General features: G+C 38.2%; 3 protein-coding genes across 3 annotated transcripts; 1 reads left to right on the top strand and 2 right to left on the bottom strand.

Annotated features, from left to right (window-relative positions):
- Positions 1–9,845: 9,845 nt before the first annotated feature.
- LOC139867972 (uncharacterized) lies at positions 9,846–10,394 on the bottom strand. Its single transcript, XM_071856314.1, has one exon. It carries the CDS (start codon positions 10,392–10,394, stop codon positions 9,846–9,848), a length of 549 nt encoding a protein of 182 aa, XP_071712415.1.
- A 1,278-nt stretch (positions 10,395–11,672) lies between these two features.
- Positions 11,673–13,258, top strand: LOC139867580 (uncharacterized). Its single transcript, XM_071855947.1, has 3 exons — positions 11,673–11,841; positions 12,061–12,138; positions 12,212–13,258. Exons 1-3 carry the CDS (start codon positions 11,794–11,796, stop codon positions 13,139–13,141), a joined length of 1,056 nt encoding a protein of 351 aa, XP_071712048.1. The 5' UTR covers positions 11,673–11,793; the 3' UTR covers positions 13,142–13,258.
- Positions 13,259–15,747: 2,489 nt separating this feature from the next.
- Positions 15,748–18,025, bottom strand: LOC139869354 (acetolactate synthase 1, chloroplastic-like). The gene has a single exon (XM_071857668.1). It carries the CDS (start codon positions 17,958–17,960, stop codon positions 15,987–15,989), a length of 1,974 nt encoding a protein of 657 aa, XP_071713769.1. The 5' UTR covers positions 17,961–18,025; the 3' UTR covers positions 15,748–15,986.
- Positions 18,026–20,001: the final 1,976 nt, after the last annotated feature.

The following is a 20,001-nucleotide window of genomic DNA, read 5'->3' as shown; positions in this document are numbered from 1 at the left end:
GCCAGTGCCCGAATCCAGAGAAGAATATCGGACCTGCACGTGGGAGAGCATTTATTATTAATGCTAGAGAGGCATGTGAAGACCCGGAGCTTGTTACGGGTACGTTTACCATTAATAACTTATCAGCATCTATTATATTTGATACTGGTGCCGATAGAAGTTACGTGTGTAGAAATTTTTACACTAAATTGAATTGTTCATCATTACCTCTAGATGCTAAGTACATGATTGAGTTAGCTAATGGTAAACTAATTAAAGCCGATAAAATTTGTCGTGATTGTAAAATAAATTTAGCCGGTGAAACGTTTAAAATTGACTTGATACCCGTAGAATTAGGAAGTTTTGATGTAATAGTCGGCATGGACTGGATGTCCAAAGTAGGAGCTGAAGTTGTGTGTGCCAAGAAGGCAATTCGCATTCCTTGTAAGGATAAAATGCCGGTGATGATTTATGGAGAGAAGGGTAACTCAAAGCTAAAACTCATTAGCTGTTTGAAAGCCAAGAAGTGTTTAGAAAAGGGATGTTATGCTATTCTAGCACATGTTAATAAAGTTGAAAAGAAAGAAAAAGAGAAGTGCATCAACGACGTGCCTGTGGCAAGAGATTTTCCTGAAGTTTTTCCGGAAGAGTTGCCGGGATTACCTCCATTTAGATCTGTAGAATTTCAAATAGATTTAGTACCAGGAGCTGCACCAGTTGCCCGTGCTCCATATAGACTTGCACCGTCCGAGTTAAAAGAACTTCAGAGTCAGTTAAAAGAATTACTGGATCGTGGATTCATACGACCAAGTACTTCACCGTGGGGAGCTCCGATTCTATTTGTTAAAAAGAAAGATGGATCTTTTAGGATGTGTATAGATTATCGTGAATTAAATAAGTTAACTATCAAGAATCGGTATCCACTACCGAGAATTGACGACTTATTTGATCAACTGCAAGGATCATGTGTGTACTCGAAAATTGACCTAAGGTCGGGCTATCATCAATTACGTGTCAAAGAAGAGGACATTCTGAAAACTGCTTTTCGGACACGTTATGGTCATTACGAATTTTTGGTCATGCCGTTTGGGTTGACAAATGCGCCAGCTGTATTCATGGACCTCATGAATCGAGTTTGTAGTCCGTATTTAGATAAGTTTGTTATCGTTTTCATTGATGATATTCTTATCTATTCCAAGAGTGAGCAAGAGCATGAGCAGCATTTAAGGTTGATATTAGAGTTGTTGAGAAAAGAACAGCTATATGCTAAATTTTCTAAATGTGCTTTCTGGTTGAAAGAAGTACAATTTCTTGGCCACGTTGTTAGTAGCAAAGGAATTCAGGTTGATCCAGCAAAAATTGAAGCCATTGAAAAATGGGAGACTCCTAAGACACCAATGCAGATACGCCAATTTTTGGGTTTAGCCGGTTATTATAGAAGGTTTATTCAAGATTTTTCCCGAATAGCTAAGCCGTTGACAGCGTTAACGCAAAAAGGGAAGAAATATGAATGGACCTCTGAGCAGGAGAGTGCATTTCAATTACTGAAAAAGAAGTTGACTACGGCGCCTATTTTATCGTTACCAGAAGGGAACGATGATTTTGAAATATATTGTGACGCTTCGCGACAAGGTTTTGGTTGCGTTCTTATGCAACGGAAGAAAGTTATTGCATACGCATCCCGACAATTAAAGATTCACGAGCGGAATTATACGACGCATGATCTAGAACTGGGAGCAGTCGTGTTTGCATTAAAGATATGGAGACACTACTTGTATGGAGTTAAATGCACTGTGTTTACTGATCATAAAAGCCTTCAACATATTTTTGATCAGAAACAGCTGAACATGAGGCAACGTAGGTGGGTCGAGTTAATAAACGATTATGATTGTGAAATTCGTTATCATCCCGGGAAAGCGAATGTGGTGGCTGACGCACTAAGCAGAAAGGAACGAGAACCAATTCGAGTACGAGCAATGAACATAAAAATTCGCATGAATCTCAACTCACAAATCAAAGAGGCTCAACGAGAAGCACTTACTAAAGAAAATATAGGAAATGAAATAATGAAAAAGTATGAGAAGCAACTCGTTATACGGGAAGATGGAACTCGATATTTTGCAAATCGTATTTGGGTACCGAAGTTGGGTGGATTAAGGAAGTTGATATTGAACGAGGCACATAAGACAAGATACTCGATACATCCTGGAGTTGGAAAGATGTATCAAGATCTTAAGACGCATTATTGGTGGCCTAATTTAAAGACAGACGTTGCAACATATGTTGGGGAATGTTTAACTTGTTCCAAAGTCAAAGCAGAACACCAGAAGCCGTCAGGGTTACTTCAACAACCAGAAATCCCAGAATGGAAATGGGACGGTATTACCATGGATTTCATCACGAAGTTACCAAAGACTGCCTGGGGATACGACACCATTTGGGTGATTGTTGATCGTCTCACCAAGTCTGCACATTTCTTGCCTATAAAGGAAACGGATAGAATGGAGAAACTATTACGATTGTATATAAAGGAAATTGTTTCAAGGCATGGAATACCTATTTCCATTATATCCGATCGTGATAGTAGATTTACATCAAAGTTCTGGCAATCACTACAAGAGGCCCTAGGAACTCGTTTGGATATGAGCACCGCATATCATCCGCAAACTGACGGGCAGAGTGAAAGAACAATTCAGACTCTTGAAGACATGCTCAGGGCATGTGTGATCGATTTTGGAAACGGATGGGATAAGTATTTACCGTTAGCAGAATTCTCGTATAATAATAGTTATCATGCGAGCATTAAAGCTGCACCATTCGAAGCACTGTATGGAAGGAAGTGTAGATCTCCTATCTGTTGGAATGAAGTAGGAGATCGACAATTAACTGTTCCCGAGATCATACATGAAACTACTGAAAAGATAGTACAAATCAAGGAGAGATTGAGAACGGCCCGTAGTCGCCAAAAGAGCTACGCCGATGTCCGAAGGAAACCATTAGAGTTTCAGATCGGTGACATGGTTATGCTAAAGGTGTCACCTTGGAAAGGTGTAATACGTTTTGGAAAAAGGGGTAAACTAAACCCAAGGTATGTAGGCCCGTTCAAGATTATTGAACGCATCGGACCGGTAGCTTATCGACTCGAGTTACCGCAACAACTCGCCGGAGTACATAATACATTTCACGTATCGAACCTTAAAAAGTGTCTAGCAAAGGAAGACCTCACCATTCCTCTTGAAGAAATTCAAGTTGACGAGAAACTACAATTCATAGAAGAACCAGTCGAGATCATGGACCGTGAAGTTAAACGGCTCAAGCAGAGCAACATACCGATCGTTAAAGTTCGTTGGAATGCACGAAGAGGTCCTGAGTTTACTTGGGAACGAGAGGATCAGATGAAACAAAAGTATCCACACTTGTTTCCCGATGACGCAAAATAGGTACAATTTTAAAATTTCGGAACGAAATTTATTTAACGGGTAGGTACTGTAATGACCCGGACTTTTTCGATCGATCTATACTTATAAGATTAATATTTACATAAATTAAACCTTACCAACATGATAAGCAATCCAAATTGTTGAGACTTATGTTTTTAAAAAGAGTTTTACACAACGTTTGACCGTCTAGTTGACCGATGATATCACGAACTATATAACATATGATAATTATACGTTTGTGTATATATATGTATAAATACATATTTAACATGATCTAAGAATGTTGTAATACCTCATTTTGTATTAATAACAATAAGTTATAAGTATATTTTGAAACTACTAACTTAAGTTTTCAAAACAATAACCATACGTAACGTTCTTTGATATAAATACTTATAACCTATAATGTTTATACATATATCGTATATGTAATGTATTTAATCACTTTTTAAGGACTTAAATACATAAAACAATATAAGTATATTCACAAAAGATAATTATATTTGAATCCTCGTTCCGTTTTCACAAGATTTCTATACGTATATTTAGAGTATATGTACTCGTATCATACCTAGCTTCTATACGTATTTACTATTGGTATATACACATCAAATCACCACCAACCAGCCCTTGTTCATGCCTTATGTATAAGGTAACTCTCTTGTTCATGCCTTAAGTATAAGGTAATTACTTTTGTATGATAGTATGACTAATTACACAAAATTACAACATAAATTTTGTCCATGATCTTCATCACCATCACCACCATATATACTCCATCCATTTTCAATTTTGCTACATCATTTTGCTAGTTAGGAATACACATTCAAGAGCCTTAAAACCCTTAACCATCTCAGCCCACAACCATGAAGATCTAGCTTCAAAAACATCACTTAATCACCATAAGAAAACCCTTACAAAAACACTTCAAGAATCCTTCCAAGAACACAAGTTTACTTCCAATCTTTCATCCAACTCCACCACTCTTTTGGTTCTAGGTTTTTACTCCTCTTTTACAGCAATCTTGTCCAAGTAACTTGAGGTAGTAACTTTTTTCATAACCTTATTCGATTCATATATATATATAGTTATCTTATTTTATGGTATACAATTTTAACAACAAGAACATAGTTTGAATGATTTCAAACTTGTTTGCAAACTAAATAGATCCTTCTAACTTAACTTTTAAAATACTTCAAGACCTGTAATATATCATAAATATATGCTAATTTAACAAGGTATAACTTGGTTTTTCAAAGAACACCTTAAAACTGAATTTACGACGTCGGAGTGTAACCGGGGGCTGTTTTGGGTTGGATAATTAAAAACCATCTTGAACTTTGAATTGGAGTTTTATATTCTGGAAAAATGATATTTCTTATGAATATGTTAACACATAAAAATTTCATGATTTAACTCAAAGTATAAGTATTTTTAGAAAAATAATCATTTAATGTTGTTTACATAAGGGAAAATGATTAACTTCATAAGTTTCACCAAAATTTGACCTATGACCTGTGATTTCGAATACAAACTAAGGTATTTACAGTTCATATTCTTAAAGAAGGACTCGATCCAAGGAAGTGGCAAGTTGAATCAACGAAAACGGAGTTGTAACGAAGAAACTATGACCAAAACAAAATCGGATATCCAAAACTAGTTTAGCCACGAAAATAATTGGAGAAAAATTAAATAAATCACATTTTTTTTAAAATAACATGATATTTTATATATATGTACTCATAATTTAATTTTATATATTTCAGGATCACCCGTAAACAATACGAGAAGATTAATCATAAGATCCCATGATTGTACGCCATACGTCTTCTAGACAATATAGGTACCATGGGTCAAGATTAATCCCGACCAATACGAATACGATGGGGGTTTTATTTATTTCGATGGGGGTTTTATTTATTTATTAAACACCTAAATATGAACCATTAAAATTGAATTGCTAACTACGGACTAAGAGGACATTAAAAGTATTATAAGTATATATACGTGACGATTGTTTAAAATGAACATATATTGATATATTATATATGGATAGGTTCGTGATATCAACCGGAGACCAAGTCAAAATATATATATCTTCAAGGCAAAAGTGAGTATATAGTCCCACTTTTAAACTCTAAGTATTTCGGGATGAGAATACATGTATTTTATGTTTTACGTTATGGACACAAGTAACTGAAAAATATATTCTACGTTGAGTTGTACCACTGGCATACTTCCCTGTAGCTTGGTAACTACTATTTACAGCGGTATTGTAAACGCGAATCCTGTTGATAGATCTATTGGGCTTGACAACCCCAACCGGACTGGACGACCAGTATTCAACGGTTGCACAATACTTCGTTTCGTGACTACACTTGGTACAGTGTAGTAAGATTTCATAATAAAGGGAATATGCGACGTGATTAAATGTTAAGTATGGTTACCAAGTGCTCAACCACTTAGAATATTTTTATTAAAATGTTTACATATGAAATCTTGTGGTCTATATTTATATCGCTGCCGGCATTAAACCTATATCTCACCAACTTTATGTTGACGTTTTAAACATGTCTATTCTCAGGTGATAACTAAAAGCTTCCGCTGCAACATGTTGAATTTAAGCAAGATCTTGTGTATGCATATTTGTGTCAAAAACAAAACTGCATATCCGAGGAGTTGTAATGTAAAATATGCTAGAAATCGTATTGTTATCATCACATGTAAAGTTTGTAAGTCTAAGATTATCGCTAAACGATAATCATCATTATATTGTCTAAAGCTTGTATTATCATAAGAGTTATGGTTTGTAATGTAAAATAAATGCAGTTGTTCTTTTAAAAATGTCGCATATAGAGGTCAATACCTCGCAATGAAATCATACGTTATCTAACTTGTTCTTATGGTTAAGGACGGGTTATGACAAATACTTCACAACATACAAAGCTGGTGACTTTGGAGTTGTGAAGATGGGAAATTCCAGTTCCGCTGAGATTGTCGGAATTGGATATGTCAGGATAAAGACAAGTTCTGGGAGCACAATCACTCTGAAGGATGTCCGCCATGTGCCAGATCTTCGACTGAATTTACTTTCTGGGATAGCTCTCGACAAACAGGGCTATGATAGTCATTTCAGTAAAGGCACATGGAAATTGTCAAGAGGCGCTATGATAGTCGCTCGAGGACACATTTGTGGCACACTGTACAAGACTCATGTGAAGATCTGCACAGACAGTATTAATGTTGCAGAAAAGGAGGCTTCACAAAATTTATGGCACCAGAGACTCGGTCACATGAGTGAGAAAGGGTTGTCTACCCTAATAAAGAAGGAGCTTATCAATGTAGACAAGGATGCTGCACTAGATCCTTGCAATCATTGTCTGTTTGGTAAGCAGCATAGAGTCTCGTTTAATTCCTCTTCAACGAAAAAATCAGAGTTACTCAGTCTGGTACACTCTGATGTTTGCGGTCCCTTGGAGGTTGAATCAATTGGCGGCAATCGATACTTTCTGACGTTTATCGATGATACTTCTCGAAAGGTGTGGGTATATTTCTTACGGACGAAGGACCAGGTGTTCGATTACTTCAAACAGTTCCATGTCATGGTAGAACGTGAGACATGAAAGAAGTTAAAGTGTCTTCGATCCGACAACTGCGGTGAATACTCTTCCAGACAGTTCGATACCTATTGCAGATCATATGGCATCCGACATGAGAAGACGGTCCCACGTACCCCTCAACATAATGGTATAGCAGAAAGAATGAACCGAACAATCATGGAACATGTTCGGAGCATGCTCAGTATGGCTAAGCTGCCAAAGCCATTCTGGGGAGAAGCAGTCAGAACCGCTTGTTATTTGATCAACCGATCTCCATCAGTACCACTGAATTTTGAAGTTCCGGAGAAACTTTGGTCTGGAAAGGATCCATCATACTCTCACTTAAGAGTATTTGGATGTTTGGCGTACGCACATGTATCCAAGGAGCTCAGGCAGAAGCTGGATGCAAGGACCACTCCATGCATATTCATAGGCTATGGAGATGAAGAATTATTTGGATACAGATTATGGGATCCAAAGGAGAAAATGGTGATCAGAAGTAGGGATGTGGTGTTCCATGAAAGCCAGACAATAGAAGATATTGAAAAACCCACAATATCTCAGAAGTCAAATGTTGCTGCTCAGGTGCCAGAGGCAACAACGGAATCATTCATGAGAAATGAATTTTCAGTGCAAGAAGAAATGCCAGAAGTAGAAGATAATGAGGAAAATGACGGTGCTGAGCAGGGGGAGCCACAACCCCATCTGCCAGACGTTCCAGCACCATCACAAGGTCAAGATGATGGTGGATCTCCTCAGAATGTTCCAGAAGTTCGTAGAACTGAACGAGGTCGGATTCCATCGAGTAGATATCCAGAATCCGAGTACCTTCTACTTACTGAAGATGGAGAACCGGAGAGTTTCCATGAAGCAGTAACTCATAAGAATAAAGAAAAATGGTTGCTCGCAATGCAGGATGAGATGGATTCTCTGCAGAAAAATCAAACTTATGAGATTGTAGAACTTCCACGCGGGAAGAAGGCACTGAAAAATAAATGGGTGTTCAAGCTGAAAAAGGATGGTAGTGGAAAAGTGGTGAAATACAAAGCACGACTTGTAGTCAAAGGATTCCAACAGAAGAAAGGGATTGATTTTGACGAGATATTTTCACCAGTAGTCAAGATGACTTCAATTAGAGTCATACTTGGATTGGTCGCAAGTATGAACTTGGAGCTTGAACAGATGGATGTAAAGACAGCTTTTCTTCATGGAGATTTACATGAAGAAATTTACATGGAACAGCCAGAAGGTTTTGAGGTTTCAGGAGATAATCTCGTATGCAAGCTGAAGAAAAGTTTGTACGGTTTAAAGCAGGCACCTAGGCAGTGGTACAAGAAGTTTGACTCGTGCATGGTGAGTCACGGGTACAAGAAAACTGCAGCAGATGAGTGTGTCTACATTCAGAAGTTTTCTGAAGGAGATTTCGTTGCTCTTCTACTTTATGTAGACGATATTTTGATCGTAGGGAAAGACGTAACGAAGATCAACCAGCTGAAGAAGGAACTCTCTAAGTCTTTTGACATGAAAGACTTAGGACAGGCTCAACAGATTTTGGGAATGCAGATAACCCGAGATAGGAAGAATAAAAGGTTATGGCTATCTCAGGAGAAGTATATTGAACGAGTGCTTTCACGTTTCAATATGAACAATGCCAAACCTGTTAGCATTCCATTAGCTAACCATTTCAAGTTAAGCAAGAGTTCTTGTCCCTCATCCAAGGAAGAGATCGGGGAGATGTCGTCAGTACCATATTCCTCAGCTGTTGGAAGTTTGATGTATGCGATGGTGTGTACAAGGCCCGATATTGCTCATGCAGTGGGAACGGTGAGTCGTTTTCTCTCGAACCCCGGGAAAGAGCATTGGGATGCAGTAAAATGGATTCTCAGATATCTTAAAGGTACAAAGAATCTATGTCTTTGTTACGGGGGAGCTGATCCAATCTTGGAAGGCTATACAGATGCGGATATGGCCGGAGATCCTGATAGTAGGAAATCTACTTCAGGATTCATTTACACTTTTGCAGGGGGAGCTGTTTCATGGCAGTCAAGACTACAGAGGTGTGTTGCATTATCCACAACTGAAGCAGAGTATATTGCTGCCGCAGAAGCTGGAAAAGAAATGTTGTGGTTAAAGCGTTATCTCCAAGAATTTGGAATCAAGCAAAAGGAGTACAAGGTACATTGTGACAGTCAGAGTGCTCTAGATTTGAGCAAGAACTCCATGTACCATTCCCGTACAAAACATATTGATATTCGCTATCATTGGATACGCGAGGTAATTAATCAACAACTGTTGAGACTAGTGAAGATCCATACAAAGGAGAATCCTGCGGATATGTTAACAAAGGTGGTGACTCGAGAGAAGTTGGAGTTATGCAGAGACATAACTAGAATGTTCGTGGATTCGGCTGGAGGGGGAGAATTGAAAGTTTCCAGCCTACAATCTAGAAGCTCACCTTCTAGATGTTCAAAGTAGCCTTCTTTGAACACCATGTAGAAGAAGCAAAGATGAACACGATGACGGCCGCCCACCATCTCCGTTCACACCCTTCCACCGCCATAGAATTTTTACTATAAATAGAGGTGCAAACCTCAATTGTAAATCATCCCAAATCATTCAGAGAAGTGTAATCACAACCTAGAGAGTGTGTGTGAGCTTGAGAGTTTTTTTTTTGTAAGAGTTTTGTAATACTCTGTAAATCTATTCTTGTGAGTAATAGAGTTGTTTTTCTCTCAAATTTATATCTCCCAACGTCCAGGCGATCCCCTCTTCCTAACAAGAATTAGGCAGACCACTGAACTCGAACCGCACAAACTTGCAACCGTCTTCAGCCTACTCCAGCCCGAGGGGATGAAAACCCACACGAGCTAGGTTGTGTGAACCACTGATGCCAATCAAACTTACATCTCTTTGACCTCTTTGTCAACCATTTGAAGCTTTTACATTGTATTTCGTTGAGCATCATCGAACTAGAAGAGAATTTCTTTCCAAATCCCGTAACCCACTTAACCGCTTGCCATAAAATACTATTTCCACTCGAAGAGGAGTACGGAGTCGCGTCTTTAAAAATTTCAGTAATAGAAATGGTCGAAACCGCACCTAAATTCCACCACTGAAATACGCGTGTCCATACCTCCATAGCACATTTACAAAACAGAATTGCGTGTTCTACCGTTTCAAGTCCATCATCACACATAGGACACCTTACCGAGTTGAGGTCGATGTATTTTTTATCGAGCTCTACCCGGGTTGGAATCCTTTTCCTAAGCGATCTCCAAGCAAATATCTCTATTTTCTTAGGAATTAAATTGTTCCTAACCGTTTCCTGACTTTGAAAGGAATTATGTAGCAATTTCTCATCAATCAACGAAGCCATAGTGTGGCTCTTGAAGATACCGCTTCTATCCAATGACCACTTCCAGCAGTCAGCTTCGTTGGAGCTGAATTTCACCGAACCAAGGACTGCTTGCAGCTGATCCAACTCGGATTCCGCTCTTCCAAATAAGTTCCGAGTCCATTGCAATGAAAAGGATACCCCCGACCCCACTTTCCCACTCTGTCACCAACGCATACATCTTTCGAGGATTCGAGCTGATATAATCTTGGGAACCTGTGTTTGAAGCGTTGTTCCCCGATCCATAGATCTTCCCAAAAGAGCGTGTTCCTACCATTTCCAATTTCTCTCACAACTGTACAAAAGTTTTGTTTAAGTCCTTAAATTAAAATTTATGTCGTGATTAGAACATAATATATTTCTTTCCTCTCGTCCTCACAATAGACGTCGAGACAGAAGAATTTTGAGATAGTACTAATTACCAGCTTCTGTAGAAAATGACATTTTTAAATCACGGTTGTACAAAAACGACACAAACTCAATGGGATCTCAGAAATAACCACCAAGCAAAATATTTCAACTTTAATCTTCATTGCTTCACCCATCTTTTTCATAAACAAAGTCAGAAAATTAAAGTTAGACAGTAAGCATTTTGAAAGCATGATGTCAATAAATCTAATACTCGCATTTGAAATTGTTCAACTTAACATAACATTATGGGCTGATTTTACCATGTATAAAATGGGCAATGCAGATGTTTTCAACATAACATTCATAATTTGATTAGTTGAGCTAATTAGAATCAAAACTCTGTTTTTTTAATATTCTCTTGTACCTAAAAGGGAAAGCGGGTCGTTTTCAGTTGTCATTATTATAAATTTTAAGGGGACATTTCTTAATTAAGTATGATTAGTGGGTTCAGAAACTGATATTAGATCCTTAAAATGGATAGGTGGTGTGAACACAACTTAAACTCGGATCAACCAACAATGTTCCAACTCACTTCGATTTGAATTTCCTATACCCATCACTATCGCACACTTGTCATCATCTAATTGGTTGATATCCTAACTCACTCGCAACTCACCGAGTCAAACCAGCCTGTGAAAAGCTAGTATAAACAAACCTCAGATAAATAAATGATTGTTTATTAGTTTAAATCACTATCTAATACAAGAAACGAATACGATTTTGGCTTAACTCTTGACTATGTCTCAATGTTTCTTATTTCTATTTCTTGGCAACTTCCATAATATTGTAGTTAATAAAGTATAAGAGTCTACTTGTGTTGTAAATTTCACCAAACCCATCTATAATATAAATCAAACCGAATCATTTTATAGAGAAATAGGATCTATTCTTGCCTTTTGTTTTGGTTTTTACATACATAATAAAACTTGTTCATCAGCCAGAGACATTAATATATCTTGGTTGTTTTGGAATGGGAAGAAACAATGAAGAGTCTAGGATCATTCACTCTAGACCAAAGGTACAAACTTCACTAATTCTTTTTTTTTTTTTTGGAACATCAAACACATGGAATCTTATTGTCCACGACAAAAATCGAACTCACATAAGGTTGATGAGTTCCTTTGATATCGTTAGACCAGAAGCCCTTTGGTTTTACTAATCTATTTATTATTTATGTTAGACGATTATAAATCTACGATATATTATGAACTTATGATATAAACTTGACACGAATCAGGGAGGAGTGGAACGAGATATGGTGAAATCCCTTTTCAAGACAACGGAAACTGGTAGACCAAACAGTATGATCATCAAGGTATTTTTTATTTTCAATATTTTCAAGAATTTTGATGATATTAATACCGATTAATGATTAATTCGAATAACAGAAACCAAATAGAGTCATACCTCCGCATATCATCGCAGAAGCCATATCAACGCTACACGGTGTTGACATCAGGTGGTCAGGACCGATCACGCCAGCAGAAATGCAATATGTGGAACAATACGCCGTTGCCAAATATCCAGAATATTCAAACGCACTCATTCAAGGAAAAGACAAAACTACCCTTTACGAGCTTTGTGTTAAAGAAGAGCCATTAGAGCCTCCACATGACAACAAACGAAAATCACCACGAGGGGTATTTAGGGAAACGTTAGGCAGTAATTTTCACGATCTAGTAAGGATCCAACTCGAACCATCAAGGTTACTCGATATACTAACCAAGAAATCTTCCTATCTTGGAAGTTTCATTTCCATACCCGAAATTCAAGCAAGAAACAAAGTTTTAAAACATTGCGGTTTGCCCGATGAAGAGTATCTCGTTTTGTTCACGTCAAGTTATCGTGACGCCATGATGTTGGTTGGCGAAAGTTATCCGTTTTTCAAGGGGAATTACTACATGACGATTATTAAGGAAGAACTTGACTTCATACGAGCGTTCGCAGGCTACAAGGACTCAAAGGTAATTTCAGCACCCGAAACATGGTTAGATTTAAGAATCAAAGGTTCACAACTAAGTCAATTTTTTAGAAGAAAAAGCAAGCAAAGTTCGAAAGGGTTGTTTTCTTATCCGGCAAACGTTAATGGGACCCACTACTCGATGCATTGGGCGTCAGAAGCACATAGAAATCAATGGCATGTTTTGCTTGATGCAGCTGCTATGGTTATGGGTGAAGATCAGCTTAATTTAACACTCCATAGGCCTGATTTTGTTTTATGTAGTCCTGATAATACGAGCACTCGTTCTTCGAAGATTACTTGCTTACTCGTTAGGAAGAAATCGTTTGAAAGTACATCGCCGCCGCAAATGTTTTAAATGGATGTTTCTTGTAAGAACAATACAGATGTTTACAGTTTAGTTATAGGCAGCTTTGTTTTTCAAAGTTAGACATGTATTTATACCTCTGTTTGAGCTGGCTTAACTTTAGGTATTTCACTGTTATTAACATGTAAAATTGGTTAGTTGATAATAATACAAGCTTTCAAAAGTGTAACCCAAAAGTTCATATTATTTTTTACGGCAAAAAAACGATCATATATACTCCCTCCGTCCCAAAAAAACTATTCACCTTACTATTTTTGTTTGTCCCAGAATTATTGTCCCTTACTTTAAATAACAGTAAAAAATCATTAAAGTTCCACTCATGCCCTTTATATAATTGGAAACTTAACATTAAATATAACAATTAATTTTTTTTTTTTTTTTTTGAAAGGCAAGTAAGTTTTATAAATATATAAAAGTACACGATACAAAAACTAGCCAGGAGCTAGACAATACACGACACCACTGCCGAACGCACAATTAAGAACACAGAACCAACAAAGATAACCCGAGACCCCATCCTAACTCACGATTTTAAGACGCACATCAAACAATGACACGAAACAAAAGGACCCACATAGCTCGAAGCAAAGCGACTCGAAGCAGAATTATGTATCCGAATCCAAGGACGCTCATGAAGAGCAACATGAGCAACAATCACATTCATCGTCGTCCCCTTCCGAATTATTCATCACATTTTCGATAAAATATCTTTCATGCCAGCGAAAGTTATCACGACGTCGGTTACGTTTCATATTCCTCCGTCCCCAAACGTAAACGTGTTTAATGAAATGACTTTTAATTAAAGGATGAATTTTCCTCTCATTAAATCGAAAGAGAGCTACCGCGGTAGAAAAAGAATTAGCAATCACTTCAGGCAAATCAACGCAATCCCTATTGCCTAAGTTCGGATAACCCATATCACTAACATAACCATTTGAACCAGAGCCTAGACCAATTGAGGGGTCAAAGTCCATCTCAGGTTTATTGGATTCATTGGAGAAATCAGGCCCAATAGTTGAGTTAGACTCTGGCCCATCAGCAATTTGAGTTTGTAAAGGTTCCAACAACCGTCCCTTAATGTCACGCGTGGGAACAAAATTCTCGAAATCTGCACAGCTTTCATTGGGAATACTCCCTTCGATACTTTCGCTGCTGCCCGAGGAAAACACATCGGAGCCGGCACCTTTCGACTCTTGAGTTTCGTCCGACACCAGCTTTGCATCTGAGATCGGATCCGGTATGAAGGTAACCGGAATATCATCTGCCGAATCTGGAACTATTTCACCTTCTTCAACATCTTCAGCGACATCTGCAGACTCCTAATTAGCCTGTTCAACAGCATCCTTTTCGTTTATGACTTCATCACATGTACCGAGCTTCACACCCACGCTGTTAATTAACCCGTCACCGTCATTATCTTGTTCATTAGCATCGCAGGTTTCAAGATTTACATCCACACTCGACATATTCTTTTTCAACACACCTGACACCGATCGGGAGAAGAATTCATCCCCCACACTCGACGATCTCATATTTCCCACGCTGGAGATGCCATGGGATTTCATCGATGCTTCTTCGCCATCGATATCAACCGGGATCTTATTAACTTCGATCAAAGACCAGGAAACACGATCACAGTTAAAGCTAAAAACGAGGTTGTGGTTGCTCACCGAGTCAGGTAAATTGAATTCGTATCTTCTTCCACCAACCTTAATTTCAATATGATTGTTGGCAGGAAATTGAAGCTTATTGGATTTATTAGTATCAATAGCATCTGTAAAGCTTTTGTCTCCCCATTTAAATGAATTATTCTGACCTTGATTCTGACCTCGGTTCTGATTTTGATTCCAAGGTGCCGGAGGAAAGTCCTCGAATCCATCAATATTCGGGATGTTTTCATGATTGCTGCTAGAGGGATGAAATACAGCAGCCTTCTCTCGAACACTACAATGAAGAGCACCTTTCTTTTCCAAAGCTTTGTAGACTCGAATCCATCTCCCGTTAACTTGTATGGAATTCAAGACTTTGGAAAAAGACTCGATTTCAGTAATTCCTTCAAATCGGACATAGCCAAAACGTTGGCCACTCGACAGTCTCTTCCGAGCAAAGTATACATCTTTAAGAGCACCATATTTTTCGAAAACTCTTTGACAACCGACCCGGGTCCATGACTCCGGGAAGTTGAAAATCAAAAACGAAGTTACACGATTATCACACGACTTAGAAGGCGAAAAGCCATATGGCTTCGACATGTGGGTCATACCATCCTCAGCCAGAGCCTGGCCGGAGAAGATGGAGTAGACCGGAGTGATGTAGGATTGGTTAGGGTGATAGGAAAAAGATACTGGAAAGTTTGTATTGGATTTATTTTTACAGAGAAAATGACCAAATATAACAATTAATTAATTACTTACTCTCTATAACAACATTAAATAAAAGACAAATTAGACAATTCATCCATATATCTTAAATTCAACAAAAAGTCACACTTTTATTAGAAAGGAGGGAGTATAAAAAAAAATGTGAGCATCAACAAAGTACAAATCGATACAGCAAGAAATAGAACCTAGCCTAGTCAACAAAACAACAAACAAAGATTACAAATTAACAAGTTTGGACCAAACATGTTTATAATCAAGGTAAAAGGTTGAAACTTTATTTATTAACATTAACAAAAGCTATTAAAAGAAGTGTGAATTAACAGCTAAAAACAGAACATACTTAACAGCCATAGAAACTAAATCACACAACAAGAAAATTAACTTTCAAACCCAACAAACTGATCAAACCTCTATAGTAAAGAAGCTTGAAACCAGTTCGCACTTATTAACACTCGTCAGTACTTCGTTCTCCCATCACCCTCGGTGATCACATCCATAAACCCACCGCCAGCCGGGATCATAGGCAAAACATGTTCTTGATGCGGCACAATAACATCCAACAAGTACGGCCCGGGTGTATCCAACATCTTCTGAATAGCTGCCCGAAGATCCGCCTTTCGGGTCACTCGGGCAGCCGGGATATCACACGCTTCAGCAAATTTCAACATATTTGGGAATATTTCATTTTCTTTTTCAGGGTTACCTAAATACGTATGCGCTCTATTCGCCTTATAAAACCGATCTTCCCATTGAACCACCATACCCAAATGCTGATTATTCAATAACATAATCTTGACCGGAAGATTTTCCACTCGTATCGTAGCTAATTCTTGAACATTCATCATGAAGCTTCCGTCACCATCGATATCGACGACAACCGAATCGGGCCTAGCGACAGCTGCACCAATTGCAGCGGGCAGCCCAAACCCCATTGCACCTAGGCCAGCTGACGTCAACCATTGTCTAGGCCTATTATACTTGTAAAACTGGGCGGCCCACATCTGGTGCTGCCCGACACCCGTACTAATAATAGCATTCCCGCCCGTTAACTCATCGAGCACTTGAATCGCATATTGTGGCGGAATCGCTTCACCAAACGTCTTAAAACTCAACGGATGATTCACTTTTTGTTCATCCAATTCACTCCTCCAATATGCGAAATCAAAATTATTAACTTCACGTTTCGATTCCAAAATCTTGTTCAAACCCTGTAATGCAATCTTAATATCACCACAAACCGACACGTGAGGCTGCTTATTCTTCCCAATTTCAGCCGAATCAATATCAACATGAACTATTTTCGCTCGACTAGCAAACGCCTCAAGTTTCCCCGTTACACGATCATCAAATCGAACCCCAAATGCAAGCAACAAATCACTCTTATCAACAGCATAATTCGCGTAAACCGTCCCGTGCATTCCCAGCATTTGTAACGCCAAATCGCTTGAAGCTGGATACGATCCCAACCCCATTAAAGTACTCGCAACAGGAATACCAGTAAGTTCGACGAATCGCCTTAACTCATCACCCGAATTCAAACACCCACCACCCACATACAAAACAGGTCGCTTCGATTCCGATATTAATCGAATTATTTGATGTAAATGATCATCATTTGGCGGTTTCGGTAACCGAGATAAGTACCCAGGTAATCGCATTGGTTCATCCCATTTAGGTACTACTAATTGTTGTTGAATATCTTTAGGTATGTCGATTAAAACGGGTCCGGGTCGACCCGATGACGCTAAATAAAAAGCTTCACGAACGACTCTAGGTATATCTTCAACATCTAAAACCAAATAATTGTGTTTAGTAATAGAACGTGTTACCTCAACAATCGGTGTTTCTTGAAAAGCGTCGGTTCCGATCATTCGCCGGGGAACTTGACCGGTGATTGCAACGATGGGGACACTGTCGAGTAAAGCGTCAGCAAGGCCGGAGACAAGGTTGGTGGCGCCGGGGCCGGAAGTAGCGATGCAAACGCCGGTAAGTCCGGAAGCACGTGCGTAACCTTCGGCGGCGAAAACGCCGCCTTGTTCGTGACGTGGCAGGACGTTACGGATTGTGTGGGACCGGGTTAAGGCTTGGTGGATTTCCATAGATGCGCCTCCAGGGTAGGCGAAGACGTCGGTGACGCCTTCGCGTTCGAGGGCTTCAACGAGGACATCGGATCCTTTACGGGGTTGGTCGGCGGCGTAACGGGAGACGAAATTTTCCGGTGAAGGTGGTGGTGGAGGAGTGAAGGTGGTGATTGGTTTGGAATTGGAGAGAACATTGGTGATGTGGAGACGGTGTCGTTTTGGGGTGGATGGGGGAATGGGGAGAGAGAAACGGTGGGAAGTGGTGGAGTGGAGGTGGAATATGGTGGTTGACGATGGTTGTGGTTTAGTGGTGGTGGTGTTAGGATTCGGTGATACGACGGCCGCCATATTTGTGTTAGGGTTAGACTTTTTTTTATTGGTTTAAGGTTTTATTAAAAGTACAGGTGAAAATAATGTAGTGTGTGATGAATGATCCTGTTTTTCGTTTTAAGCTAAAATCTCTATATAGTAAAATGAAACATGTGTCTCTTCTCCCTTTCATCTCATATTTACTCTCCACCATTTTTTCTTAAAAAAATTTCAAATTAATTCTCTACCTGTTTTTTTCTTCAGATTTTCTCAAATTAATTCTCTACTCATTTAAATAGTGGGGAGTAAACGAGTCGAGCCGAGACCGAGCTCGGCTCATTTAAAATTCATAAGATTCTAGCTCGAGATCGGTTCGATTTGAGCCTAATATCTTTGGCTCGAGCTCGGTTCGTTTGATATTATAAAACCTTGAGTTCGGCTCGTTTGATATTACAAAACTTCGAGCTCGGCTCGAACTCGACTCGTTTATCACATAACATACTTTTTGTTAATATTTTTTAATTTAATTATATTACATATTTACTTTTATGTATTTTTAATTCACATTTAATATAATAAGGTTATTTATTAATATTTTAACTATATCAAAATTATAATAATTATTTTTGTCATTATATCATATATTATATTTTTATAAAATAGTAATGTAGAGTATATAAATAAAAAGTTTATTTAGGCTCGCAAGCCTGTTCAAGCTCCAGATATAAAGCTCGAGCTCGGCTAGATTACTAAAGGAGCTTCAACATATGTTCAACTTTGGGCTCGAGCTCGTTTAGACTCGACTCGAGTCGAGCTCGAGTAGCTTATTAGTGACTTATAAACATGGAAAAATAAGCTTGAGTGGCCTACAACTTAAATCTTAAATAAGCATGACCTAGAAACACAATACGATAAACTTGGAAAGTCCCTGATATATAATTTCACATAAAATGTAGGTATCTACTTATACTTATCGATATATATCATCCAAGAAAGGGCGAGCACAAGTTGACATAAAGAGACAAATATGCATCTGTCACATTTTACAAAATAGATGTGGTATCTACAAGTAACTAATGCATATTTAAAATAAAAAAAAAATTACGGAGTAATTTTCTTTCTCTAATTCAAAGGATCTTACTCAAAGGTAGAAGGTTTTTCTTGTTCGGGCTACTGAAAGAATGAGTAATCTGACATCATACTCTGATTTACGCAGCCGAGCAGGATTACTACCTGGTTGTTTTCAACCCATCCATGACCACTACTAAATTAAATATTCGTCTCAAACGGGATTCGAACCTGAGACCTCTTGTGAAAAAATATGTAATCTCAATGATAGAACACATAATCGACTAATTAAACACAAACCACAAACACTTGAAATAACCACAACTTGTATTCATCAACTAGATGAATACAGAAAATACAGAAAACAATAATCCAAACTTCTGGATTTAGAGTATACAAAGAGATGATAATAATCTGTTTTTGTGAGAGAGAACTGTAAAACAATCGATGAAAACTAAACAATGAAACCCTAAACTTGGGTATTTATACAGCAAGATTAAACCGTCTTTGACTTGTTGACCAGCCATATATTTATATATTCAGTCCCTCATAAATGGATAGAATGAACCCAACTATGTCTAGTCTTTGTGTAATGACAATTTCACCCCCATACTAGGTATGTTGACTACTTTTGTATCACACTCTGTGCACAAAGGGTTCAAACCTTAAAACTCTGAATAAGACAGCATCAACAAGTAGCAGCAACATTCACTAAACACAGCTCAATCACCAATCATCATCTCCAGCAGGTAATGAACCTGCACATGCTAATCATGCACTAAGTAAATGAAGAAAATAAAGAATTAGATTGACATAAAGAAATGATATTTTGAACACCCCTCCTCAATCTAATTCCCAAACCAATTTTTTAACCCAAGCATATCACACATATTATTATGATGATATGCACTTAAACCTTTTGTAAACACATCTGCAGAATCCTCATTAGAATTAACTTTAACTGTTTTAAGAACACCATTACAAATATTTTCTCTTACAAAGTGTAGATCAG

The sequence above is a fragment of the Rutidosis leptorrhynchoides genome, chromosome 9 (assembly GCF_046630445.1).
Source record: "Rutidosis leptorrhynchoides isolate AG116_Rl617_1_P2 chromosome 9, CSIRO_AGI_Rlap_v1, whole genome shotgun sequence".
In the NCBI taxonomy this organism is placed as follows: domain Eukaryota; kingdom Viridiplantae; phylum Streptophyta; class Magnoliopsida; order Asterales; family Asteraceae; genus Rutidosis; species Rutidosis leptorrhynchoides.
This window is presented reverse-complemented; position numbering and strand designations above follow the sequence as displayed.